Source organism: Vollenhovia emeryi, unplaced genomic scaffold, assembly GCF_000949405.1.
Source record: "Vollenhovia emeryi isolate VEMERY1.0 unplaced genomic scaffold, V.emery_V1.0 DF939164.1, whole genome shotgun sequence".
Lineage (NCBI taxonomy): Eukaryota > Metazoa > Arthropoda > Insecta > Hymenoptera > Formicidae > Vollenhovia > Vollenhovia emeryi.
Genome location: NW_011967202.1, coordinates 47,559 through 60,356, shown reverse-complemented (window position 1 = coordinate 60,356; position 12,798 = coordinate 47,559). Strand labels below are relative to the sequence as shown.

At 40.1% G+C, this 12,798-nt stretch overlaps 2 protein-coding genes across 11 annotated transcripts in view; one reads left to right on the top strand and one right to left on the bottom strand.

Moving 5' to 3' along the window:
- LOC105564450 (uncharacterized MFS-type transporter C09D4.1) overlaps positions 1-12,798 on the bottom strand; it is a 62,988-nt gene that overhangs the window by 28,498 nt on the left and 21,692 nt on the right. The window lies entirely within an intron of this gene.
- LOC105564451 (uncharacterized protein DDB_G0284459) overlaps positions 1-12,798 on the top strand; it is a 39,185-nt gene that overhangs the window by 13,270 nt on the left and 13,117 nt on the right. For 3 of the 8 annotated variants that reach the window (XM_012016817.1, XM_012016816.1, XM_012016815.1), the window contains exons 4-6: positions 1-34; positions 756-914; positions 1,009-1,092. In XM_012016817.1, coding sequence (XP_011872207.1) covers positions 1-34; positions 756-914; positions 1,009-1,092 — 277 coding nt within the window. Of the gene's footprint in view, positions 35-755; positions 915-1,008; positions 1,093-6,482; positions 6,695-6,722; positions 6,792-10,110; positions 10,407-12,798 lie in introns of those variants that run through there. The other 5 variants (XM_012016821.1, XM_012016819.1, XM_012016820.1 and 2 more) reach the window with 5 other exon arrangements.

The following is a 12,798-nucleotide window of genomic DNA, read 5'->3' as shown; positions in this document are numbered from 1 at the left end:
GGATTCTTCGGCACCGCCAAAGCGCACGTTGCAGGTAAAGGAATGCCGTAGTGAAATTCTTATGACGTCAAAATATTTCTGAGGCTCGCGCGACAAGGCAACGATGGGGCGTGACAAGTGTTCCGGAACGTCCGAACGCGTGCTTTCTTTCTCTACGCGACTTTGCACGCGCCGTTCTATCCGCGATCGGCGAACGTCCGTCCTTGTTCCTGAAGGCAGAGAAGTCGCGTAACGGAAGGAGACCCGAACAGTAAGAACGGCTCGAAGAGTCTCTCACGGTGATGCTCATTGTTCGGTGCGCACCGCGTGATCCGCCACGTGAATCGTATCAACGCGCTCGATCGGGAAAGAGCGCGAGCGATCTAACGGAGCGGCGTACGGTCCAAGATTTAGAAAGCGACTTTTCTTCCCGTCCCGCGACGACGGGTTGTGCGATTTGAGGCGACGTGATGACGGTGACAAGGCGAAGTTTCGAGTAGTTCCGCGATATCGAGTGCGAGTATACGAAACGTGACATTTAAACACGGAAGAAACGTGATCCCCGTAACGGTGCAAACATGTTATTCGCGATTTTATAATCCTGTAAACTCAGCATTAACGCCAGTGTCGAAACACGCGCGCTCTTCCGGCAGCACGGCCCGTGCATGATGTTTGCTCTTACTTGATTTTTTAGCGAGAAAAATATTCTCGTAGAGTCACCGTTTCGATTGTAAACGTGAGGAGTACATTTTTGAGGGCGCTCTAACTCCTTTTAGACCATGCGGCCGCGATCCCGAACGTGGAGCAGATTCCGGAGAACTGGGAAGCGAGGTGCATGGTGCACGCGGTCCGAAAATTTGTCGAGAAGATAGTCGACGGTCTCGTCGAGAACGTGGACGACGTGCCGATCGATCGAATCTACGGGGACTCCGAGTGTAAGCGATCTAATGCACGTTAATAGCAACCGACGTCGCTGCGGCGATAGTATGAATTGGTAATCAAAATTTTAATTAACATCCATTAATCCAGACGGCAGGTTCCTGGAGGAATTTCGTCCGCCGTTGATCGCCGCTCTGACTCGATTGGCTACCTGCCTGGAAGCGTCCCTTACGAGTAAGTATCCTATTTGTAACCCTCATCTAATTCAGCCTCATCGGTGCGCTGTTAATTAATTTCCCATCTTGTTGTTGAAACTTTTCAACAACCTTTAAATGCCTCGTTGTCTCGTTTCTTTCCGCTTATGATTTATGAGACGCGCGCCAGTCGCCTTAGATGCACTGCTATTATAAAAAGAGTATTTACTCGTCCCTCGATTTACGCGTTACTTTTTTTTACACGGTAAGTAAAGCTCCGTGTAGCGGTACTGTTTTACGCGACCTCATTTTTTATAAGAGACACATCGATAATGAACCCGAAGTTACAGTACTAGTGCCGAGGATAGTAATTTTTCAAACCAATTACGAAGAAAAGGTTGGGTACTTTGAAGTACAGCAATGACAGCGACGAGTACAATTTCAATTGGTTCCTCTGAAATTTCATTATTATTACTTTCGCGTAAATATGTGGAATAACAATTTTTTTATTCACTCTTACGTTCTTTGCTCTTTTACATTGACAAAGTTCCACTTACGAGATTTGTAACCGCGTGAGAAACCTACGTGGATTACTTCGTAAATCGAAGGAAGGCTGCGTTTAACTTCGTGTAATATCAAAATCTCGCGGTCTCGCACGAATATGTACCGTCATCTGTATTTCTACGCGCCTTTACATTTCGACCTCGCCGACACACGTTAATTGTTGTCTCCGGCGCTCGTTTCGCTGCACCAACACTGCTAAAGAAAGTATCTCGATGAGTCTGGCGCAATTTCAACTTCTCGCAGCATGTTTATAAATAAAGAACGCGTTCCTTTACAGGGTGTTTCTTTCGGAACGCAACCACAATTTAATAATCTAATAATTATCATTGCATTTAATGCGTATAAATTCATCGTACTATCATAAATCACGCAAATGCATTATTACTTGCAAGCTCGTAGATACGGGCAGATTTGTAAAGGCCGTCCCCGCACTTTCCATATTTTCCTCATCTTTCAATTTACAAAGATACATAAAACGAATGCTCAAGTAAATCATTTCAAGATCTACGCGACCTACGCGGCCATCACTGCTCGATAATTTTCATCGAGTGAAAATCGGTCAGTTTTCGAATTGGTTCAGGAAGCAACAACCGTTGAACCTCAGCGGTAAGAGCGTCGCATACTCAATTCGCGAATGAGTCTTGCGATCGACCACCCGGTGTATCTTACCACGATGACGTACACCTGTTATTAACTGCTGTCTGCGATAATGCCTGCCCGACGAAGACAATGCGCGCCGCTCCGCTCCACCGGTCGTCGTTCTCCAGGCACTTTTATCATTAAACCCGCGTTCGCGACATCTTGACGGCGCGCGATTACGTAAAAGACACTACCGGCACTCGTAATTATCGTGGCGTCCTCACTTGGCTTGTTCTGCGCAATTTTTTTCCCACGACGAGCCGATACCGTTAAAATGAAAACGGCGACAGCTCGTCAGTCGCGGCGAAACTGGGTTGCGAATTCCTTATCGACGGACACCCCGAAAATCGGTGATCTTGACATCGCAAATAGAGAAATCTTCACGGTTCACTGAGTAGGGAAAATTTCCCGTCTTTTTCTATTCGCCAAAAGAATTTGTGCTCGAATAAAATTCCTCGATTTCATCAATTCGATAGATTACGCGTGTCGTAGTAAACGTGATAAAAGTATATAATTGAATCGATTTTACTGCGATAGTATGGACGTGTAACAAGTATCTGATCGTATTTAGAGATTGGAAATTTGCGGAAGTTTCTTACATAATGCAGCCAAATGTATCAATAATAGAAAAAAAAATTATATCGCAATAACGTATTATCAGTGTAATCCTTCGTGATATTTTATCGCTATTTCTAATTTGTTATTTAAAAATAGTTGATATGATATCGCGTATCTTACGTCGTTAGAAGAAAGATATTTACCTCTTACCGTTTTAAAAATTCGACAAGCTGTGATACGTGTGCACGTAGTTCAGCGAGAACTCGATAGATTGTACACGCTGTACCGTGACGGTACCATTGCACAGTGGACATTTCATTTTCAAAAGTCGAAAATTTTATTAACAGTTTCGTTTGCTTTCCAAATTCTACAGTTTCCGATAGATTAAAAAAATAGTTCGACTGATTTGACTAGAAAAAAAATGAAAATATCAGATGCTAACTTTCCTTGGCACTTCAAGTTACGAAAAAAAAAAGTGATTTAAACCACAGAATTCTTTATTCTAATATTATTTGATACAACACAATTAATTTTTCTAACAGAAAAAGGTTTAGACGCATAACTTTCTATTTTAATCGAGGAAAGATGTAAATTTTTTGGATAAATGCAAATTGGTTTGCACAAATAGTTATTCAAGTCATTCTATTTTTATCGTGTTAATAAATATCTTTCAAATTTTATTTTATTCTCTAGGACAATTTTATATTGATGTAAACACTTAATTATATATTAGCAACTAACGCTGCTTCGCCGCTTTCACGGACCTTCATTCCGGTTTGAAAGGCTTCATATCGAATATGACTTCGAGGAAAAAGATGTTTCTTTAAAAGTCTTTCTTGTTGTAAATCGTAAACGTATTCCGATAGCTTTTGCGGCTAGTCGCAGTGGTAATAACATGCTAATATGCCTACTTAAAGAAACAGAAGAAACGACTTAGAAACTAGATCAAGGGACTTGACCGCCATATAGTAACAATCTCTTGGTAGCGAAAGTTGAAACTTCAACTTGGACAACTTAGCTTCGACTTGACCAAAAAATTCTTTACTAATTGAAGGATAAATTGCGATATAATACTGGCATTTAACATTAATCAATTAAGCATTAACGCGTACTGCAGATAGTTCCTATCTGTAAGTCTTCGAGTCTTTGACAGAAAATTATCACCTTCGAAGTGTCAAGTCGCCGAAGTTGAAGTTTCAACTTTCGCCATTGGGAACTCGCTGTTAAATGGCGATCAGCAGCTTTCAAGTCCACTTTTTAAGCCGTTCGACTTTTCCTTTCTTCAGATCTTCACACTAACGTGTCATTACTAACAACGATGTTGGTCGCGAGAGCAATCGAAATGTTTATGATTTACTGCATACCATATGTAGGTATGTCTAAAACAGACATTCGAAGAAAAATCTTTCATTGTCGCACTTCACGATAGCATTTGAAAATTTAAAGGAAAATGCTTGATTTGAAAGTTGTATATAATATATGAAAATGCCAAGACTATTATATTGCGTAATTCGAGGAGGATTTTAAAATTTATACAAAATATATAAATAATTAAAAAGGCAGCAAATGCTGACATTCCAGAATCTGATTGATTATGAAATGAGAAATTTTTTAATATCCAATCAATTCTTTCGAGTCGAAATAATTTATGGCGAAAAAGACTCAGTTATTAATTACATAAACGATAAGTGAGCAATCAAAAGTGCGAACGAATCACAGTGAATCTTGGAACGTAACGTTTCTTCCCGACGAATGAATCATCATTGTTATTCGAAGGATAGATTTTTGATTAGCCGATTCGTTAGTCGAAGGAAGCCATGAAGGAAACGACGAATAATTGCAATGTTCTTCGAATGATAATCGCCAAGTTGACGTGTCTAACTCGGTTGAAGAATGTATAAATAACGCGCGCCGACGAAGCCGGCTACAAATCGTTTACTTATGATCACGAAACGTTTTATAAGAAATTTAGAAAAAGCAAATTTATTAAGTAAAATGTTTTATAGCTGCTTATAGAAAGTTATGTAAAAAACTTGCTTTTACAAAAAGTCTCTCTTTTCGCGATGATTAATTCCCTTATTACCTCTAGCAAGTTTTGCAGTGTAATCGCGAAAAAGGCATGAAACCGGTTATTATATATAAATATAATATTACAATGTAGCAGACTGTTATTACAATTTTATTCGTTCATTTGTGGATTAAATCTGTTGCACTAAGTTGGCCTGTGGACTAAATCTGATAGATAAATCCACAGAAAAGTTCACGCAGGTGCACGAAGTAAAAGTACCCAGGTGAGTGTTGGCGGATAAGGAAAACGAGTTCCGCGACTCTTCCGCAAATCGAAGTGACATTTACGGCAGGCTACGATCGACTAATCACGCCGGTTAACCGGCGCCATGGAATTTACGGAACTAAAATCGCTAATTTCGACTGTCGTAACGAAACTCGTACCGATCCCAAGCTGGTCCGCGCGGTTGAAACGATCGAGTCTCGCGTAATCCGAGCGACTTTTGCGTCTTGTCGCGCGGTGGAGCGGCTCTTTTCTGGTTCCACCTGAAAGAGAGCTGAAAAAGACACCGTTCGCATGACTGATTGTGAGTGTACGCACGCGATAACGCGCCTTAGACGAGACCGCATAACGTGGCGAACGCGAACGACCGATATCGCTTTAACACGTCGCTCCAATTCTCCGAGTAAGTCGTGTGGCTTCGCAAACTTAAGCTCGTACAGTCGTGGTAACAATTAGAAATTTTCGTTGTTACAGCTTTGCCGAGACAGTTAAGTCTGAATCAATTTTCTCAAAAGAAACGTTCGTTAAAATTCTACATTTTTCGGAACGCGAGTGTCACACGACCAACACTTTGATGTGAAGTAAAACAACACTCGTCAATGATTTTCACATATGAATTTTTAACTTAATAAGAAGTACGTTATTATTAGAAGCGAATACAGAAACAGCTCAACCCGAGTCGAAATTTTGTCTCTATGTTGAACCTTTAATTCTATTCTATAGTAGGACCTAAGACAGTAAAAGAGGTCGAACTGCAAGTACAAAATTCACTCCTACTTTAAGACTTTAGTGTCGGAAATTTCGACTTTTGCTCCTACTTAAAAGGACCCACTTTAATTGGCTAAATTGGCAAAAGTCGAAATTTCCGACACTATCAGTTTTAAAGTAGGAGTCAATTTTGTACTTGCAGTTCAACCTCTTCTACTGTCCTAGGTCCTACTACATAATAGAATTAAGGGTTCAACATACGGCCAAAATTTCGACTCGGGGCGTCTTCCTTATCAAATTATAAAATATAAACGCACCTGTTAGAAAATTCTATTATTAAAATGATAAAAGTCATAATACTCGAGCGAAGGTTTTCTTCATCCAGTGCGGTATTCCGGGGACGCCGACGTGTCGGATTTGATTTTGAACCGCGGAAGGATCGCAGATCACCACGGGTCTAATTTCGAGACTTAAGTGACGGCGATTAAGCGTTAAATGCGCGCGCCGCGCGTGCGAATGCGGGCCGCCGTGGTCCCACAAAGCGGGACCCAATCCGGCGGCGTGCGATTATCGTGATAGACGCGCGCGTTCTCTCGCAAAAGCGACCAGACTCCCCACTATGAGGAAGCCATAGGTCGTACACATCGTGCACAGGTGGACGAGGACGAGCGACGACGACGGCGACGGTGACGGCGAGACGTGCGTGTCTCTCAGTCGCGAGCGAGCGAGCGAGCCGTGCGAGAGAGCCGCGCGTGTGAAATTCCGCGCGGCGCGCGATTAAGGGACGACCGCGAGATAAAAGGTAGACGCGACGACGGTAGGAAACAGGGATATGCGCGAAACGTGAGGAATGTGCCGCGAGAAACAACGTGAGAAGGGAACGGTGAGATGTCTTTAACGCGGCGCTTGACGGAAGAACTTTAACCCCGGATGAGTGCGGCCGGTTCGGCTTTGCTTTCGACGGATCGGTGTAAACATCGGTGACGCTCTGATTAATAGAAACGCTGGCACGAGCCCTAGGGAGTGAATTGACAGAGATTGACAGGAATCTATTGTGTGAAATTGAATTTTTAAGTCGGGGGAAGAGGAAACGCACTTTGACATCCTTTCCATTCCTAGTAACTTATCGGGAAAGGGAGACAGACAGAACAGAAAGAAAGAGAAGAGGAACAAACTTACACATTTCTTGAATATTATTAATTAAAAATTTGACTCTACAAAGTTTAATAAATTCTTTGTAATAAAATGTAAGAAATTCAAAATATTAAACAATTAAACTATAAATATATGTATTGTATCGCCAGTGAATAATAAACCTGGATGGAGAATTAATTCGACCTAACTGGCCACTTTATTAAACTTCAATTAACACGACGTTTCGGCCATGGATTTTGGCCCTTTTTCTACTCTATACACTAGAAAAGGGCCAAAATCCATGGCCAAAACGTCATGTTAATTGAAGTTTAATAAAGTGGCCGGTTAGGTCGAATTAATTCTCCATCCAGGTTAAACAATTAGCTTCTCTATCAATTCATTAATTCGAAAATCTAATTTTGTGTAAAAACTTGTGTAAAGTAGATTTAATTAGTTTAATGTAATTTAGAAATATTTGCGAGTTTATCCTCAAAGACCTCGGACGTTAAACAATTTTACAAAATGTATTTCTGTTATTTTATTTTCGTGTCATTATCTATTTTTTTCCGAGATAGAAGAAAATGAGAAAATGAAATTGTACGACGGTGTCTAATGTTTAGTGGTCGTGTAATTGTATTGCATCGCGGGCAGAAAATGTGGGACAGATAAAATTGATCTCCCTTGACAATTCGCGATCGGCCGAAATGCACGTTTATAGCTCGCTCGAAGAGCTCTCTCGTTATACTAAAATAACAAGGTCGACGCTAATTACGGTGGAGCGATAAGAGTCGATACCGGCCGCGGAAGCGAGAGGGCACAGATCTTCCTTCTTCTCACGTTCGAGAAATCGATTCAAAGACCTTGGAGTCTGGCCATTCACCGCCACTTTTGATCTCGTCTCACACGCAATTATTTTGATAAATGACTTTGTTTTTGCACTGCGAGTGCAAAAAAATCTTTACAACGTTTGAAATTAGTACGTCAAGATCAAGTTAAAATAAAAGAGCGCACATAAATTGCTATCTATTTATACAAGGCATTCAATCTCGATCAATTTTCTCGACTGGTCAAGTCTTGCACTCGATATTTCAAGCAAATAGATATTAGTATTTAAAAAAAACAGATTGCTCACACGGGACAAAATTATTTCTTCGATTTTTGTCGCTTAGTATGGAATCTATATGGCATTTGGAAAATATAAATTCTGTTTATTATCTCAAGGATCCGCGCTACTTCGCTAACTGAGCGATAAATCGCGTTGTTTAGAATCTTCGTTTTTTACTTCGGTTATTAGACACTTCCTTCTAATCATTTTTTTGCGATAATTGCGTCATTTAACATCGCTTCAGCATTTTCAATTCTTTTATCGAAAAGATCCGTGTCCAAAAAATTCCTGGATGTTCCGCTTTGCTAATTTTCGTTCCGCAAATTTATTTTGCAATTATAAATTATGTTTTCCCAGAAGATGCTTTTCTATTTAGTATCCTATTGACCCGTTTAATTTAATACGCCTTTGCGAGTAAACTTTTGTTCTTATTCCTTATAAAGAAATAACGATATCTAGCAAATAGATTCCGGTAAATGCTATCACGCAGAACGAAATTCTCGCGTGTCAAAAAAAAAGAGGACGATCTTATTGAGCTCTCGTTATCGTCACGCGCGACGGTCTTTTATCAACTGCATGACACAACTGAACAAACGAGATACTTTTAAACCGAGAAATGAAATCATGACAACTTTCAACCGCGACGTTGCCCGTCGAAATTATCTTTATGCAAACTACGTAAAAATGTCAAAATGCCAGAGTTAACCGATTTATGTGCATTCCATTCGTGACATATATTTTCGAAAAATGCGACGATGCTCCACCCATTGATACATAATGTAAATTACATACAAGTGTATCGTAAAATATTTCACAAGTACCTACTATTTTCTCATTCATTTAAAACCGCGAGTGTCAAGACCTGAAAATCCTATTTAATACTGAAAATCAAAACCTTTACCACGAATTCATTTCACCGATCTAACGATTGATAGTTAATGAAAGCTGGACACGTACGGCGTGGTAGATAGATTTATGATTAATAGAAGTACACAAGTGGCGCAGTAGATGAATATTTACTTTTTAAATTTTGCGATACTCGTTTTATCAACTACTTAATATAAAAACTCAGATCTTGTTTCAAGTAGCGCATGAGAAAATAAGTAATTCATATCGATGCAATAAACCATAAAATATATAAACCGCGCAATCTGAACCTCGAAATACACTCGTAACCCTTACGTAATACTTTCGTGCAATGTGCGTCTAGTTGATGTACACGAAATAAATGCGGGGAACATTGGAAAACATGATATACTCGTGTCGCATAGCCTTCAACCGTGTCACCTTTAGAAAAAGCAGAAGCCCGCTCACAAGGAATCTTAAAGTTCGAATGTTGACGTCGCTATGCTTCATTACTTCAACATTTGCTATGCAAATGAGAACTTAAAAACCATTCATTGAAATAAAAAAAAAGAAAAACCTGATGTAGTCGCGCGTGTGCGTGAATATTCTGCGAAGACACGTGTGGGTTATATAAAATCTTGTCACTGACGATTAACCTTTCGTCAGTGATTCCGCCTTAAATTCTTCGTTGAACAATACGATAAATATCACCGAGGCGCAAAATTAAGTATTACCGCTCAAGCACGCGTGGATATGCGATAACTTCCAAACGCGAGATCTATTTTATGAATCCTAAAATCGAGAAATATGATATTTTTTAAGCTGGAAATAAAAAAACACACGTATCTCGATTACAGAGGTAACAAACGTTAAAATTATCTTCGCGCACAGATTTTGAACGGATGTGAAATCTATTTTATCCTAAAATCAAGAGATACTTGTACGATGCTATTTTTGTAAAACTACAGTCGTAGAAATAAAAAGTATGCGCGTCTCGATTACACAGGAGCGATAACCGTTAAAATTTTCTCCGTGGTCTCGTATTCGTGGAACGCGTGGGACGTTTCTTCAGAATTTAGACTATTTTCATTACGACGAGGAGCATCGTCACACTTTTCAAGACATTAGGGCAAAACGCAATTTACATTCCGACTTAGAAATAATTCTATAATATTGCGCGTGACGTAAGATGAGCCTATTTACTCTTATCGAAGGTATCGCGTTCGCGAAGAGTAGTGTCTAACGAGTAAGTTTCAACCTCGCTGATAACTAAAATGAAAAACGTATATGCGCGTGTGCGCTAAGTGTGCGACTCAGTTCTGAACTTTGGCGAGAAAGTGCCGAGGAGGACGGAAAGAATAGAAACGGAGGGACAGAGTAATCGCATTAGCCCGTGATACGATGTGAAAGGTGCAGTTAATGCAACTGCAGTCGACCGAAGAGATGTTGACGTTGATCGGTGGTCTGATCGTCGTCTACTTCGTCTACGTTCTGATCTCAAGGAAAAATGGTAAATATCTGTGCTAAACCTAATTATTCGTTTCTCTTAAACACGTGCGATATGTGTTCTACTAAATTCCATGCTTTTACTAATTTTGTCACATATGTTTTAGCAAAGTTTTAACAAACTCCTCTCCGTCTCTTGTCTTCCCTTTTATAAATTTACGTTTGAAGATAAAGAAAAAGAGATACTACACACAAAATTAGGAATGTTATTCATCGAGATAGATTCAAATAGAACTAATCACCTTAATAGAAAAAAAACAACGAATTAACACCAAGGAACTATTACTCGATGTTAAAAATAATTACTCGTATCTGCACGCATTTGTTAACATAATGTTTGATCAGGGTTACAATGAAAATGCGCCGTACTGTAATCTTTTCGCCGCAAATGGCTCCAATTTCTTATCTCCTTATCTCACCAAGCAATCCGACATAGATAAACGGCTAACAGCAATGGTCATCACTTGTTGCTGTTAGATATAAAGAAACTAGTAACCTGACATAGAATATTATTACAAAAAAACATGTCAATTATATCGTTATATTATAAAATGACACGATTACTATAATATATTGGGAGCTTTTTTAGTATAAAAAGAGACGTCTTGCTTCTCGATAAATAGGGACCCACATTTATCTCGTACCTTTAATTATTTAACTCTTTATTTTCTATTTTCTAACGAAAATTGCAGGGGAAAGAGACATTTTAATATTTACTCTCTTCCACACTTTCCACTTCTCTCCATATATATTCAATTTTAATATCATATTATATTCCACTTTCTTAGTCCAAGCTGCACGCTATTCCCACCGAGGCACCTCTGAACGTACAAATTTTTATTTCTCATTCATTGTACAATATATCAGCAGACCCCGAACTTTCGCACGAAAACGCGCCGTCGTTCTCGCGAGATATCGCCGTTCTCTCTACGCGCGAAACTGGTCCAGTAACCTCATCTTAAGATCTCCGAGCGCGATCGACCATTTATAACGTCATGATCGACAGAAGACGAAAAAGGGGAAATACCTTAGCGCAACGGTTTTACGACTTCCGTTATACAGATTTTTAACACGGGATTCTCGCGCGCGCACTGAGGTGTCGCACTGAGTGAACATTGAATTTCTCCGGACAAGAATGAGTTTCTCACATAACAAACTGATACTCGTTACCACGTCAGACGTAATTTATCTGTCGAATTCTTAGCGTGTAAACGGGAAAGTGTCTATCTGCAACCCAAATTTTTATCTTACAGAGCATTGTTCTGATAGCGCGATAATTGACGTTGCGTCGTGAGAAAGTCGACGGCATTGTTGGTTTCCTCAAATTCGATTGCTCGTAAAATAAAGCGAACGGTAAACCCCGAAGCCGCTCGCTGTCCTACGATCATTCCCAGTCGAAGTTAAATCTATTACAACGCGAGAAAGCTGCATAGAGAATTGAGCGGCAGTAAACCGGCAAGATGAAACCTTGTAGAGAATAGAGAGAATTTATGCAGATCCTCGGGCTACATTACGATTTCTATGTTGCATCAATTTTGATTTATCGTGTGCCGGCGATCTTGAAGATTGCGTTGACATCTTTCTTTCCATATAGATTGTACGTTAAATTACAATCACGTGAACCGATCGAACCCCGGTCTCTTCCAGCCGATCGGTCACAGCAGGAACACTCGATTATCATGGATTAATTATGCGTAATTATTATTCCTGCACGTCACGCTACCGCGACACGTCGTATAATCGCACGAGGAAAGTAAAAGATCGATCGAAGGCCAGTGGCGGTGTTACTGGCTTTATCGCCATTAATAGATGTCGGGAGAGAAGACGATTTTGCTTGCTGAAGAGACTTCTTCTATATACCGGCTAATAATACGACTAATGTTTAAGGCGGCCGGAACGCGCGCAAAATACTTGTAGTCGGCCTTCACCTTCTACGGCGCGAGATCAAGGCTGGATGTCCTCGACAAGGTAGATCCTCCGCTGTATGTATGCAAGAAGTGGCTGTGTGAAACACGAGTGTTACACAGAGAAAGAGGAGGAAAAAGAGTTAGAGAGAGAGGGAGAAAAGAGAGGAGGGAGTTCGCGCACACGCGATATGTTTATTTGCGAATAGCCCAGTGTTATACCTGAGAATTAATCTTCTGGATGTCGCGGACAACACAACACGCATATCTTTTTCATAAAACATTTCTTGTGCTATATTTTACTGAATTTTTTTTAATGAAACATCTTATCTTATTTTTTATCTCGTGGCAACTTTGCACCCAAAAGCAGAAGAATCGCCAACATTAGTACATTTTTGTCGCTAGCGTTGACGGAAATGATAAACAAAATTTCTTTTAAATTGAGTTTTCAGCTGTCGAATGAAAAATTACGTTACTATGTTCTCACGGAAG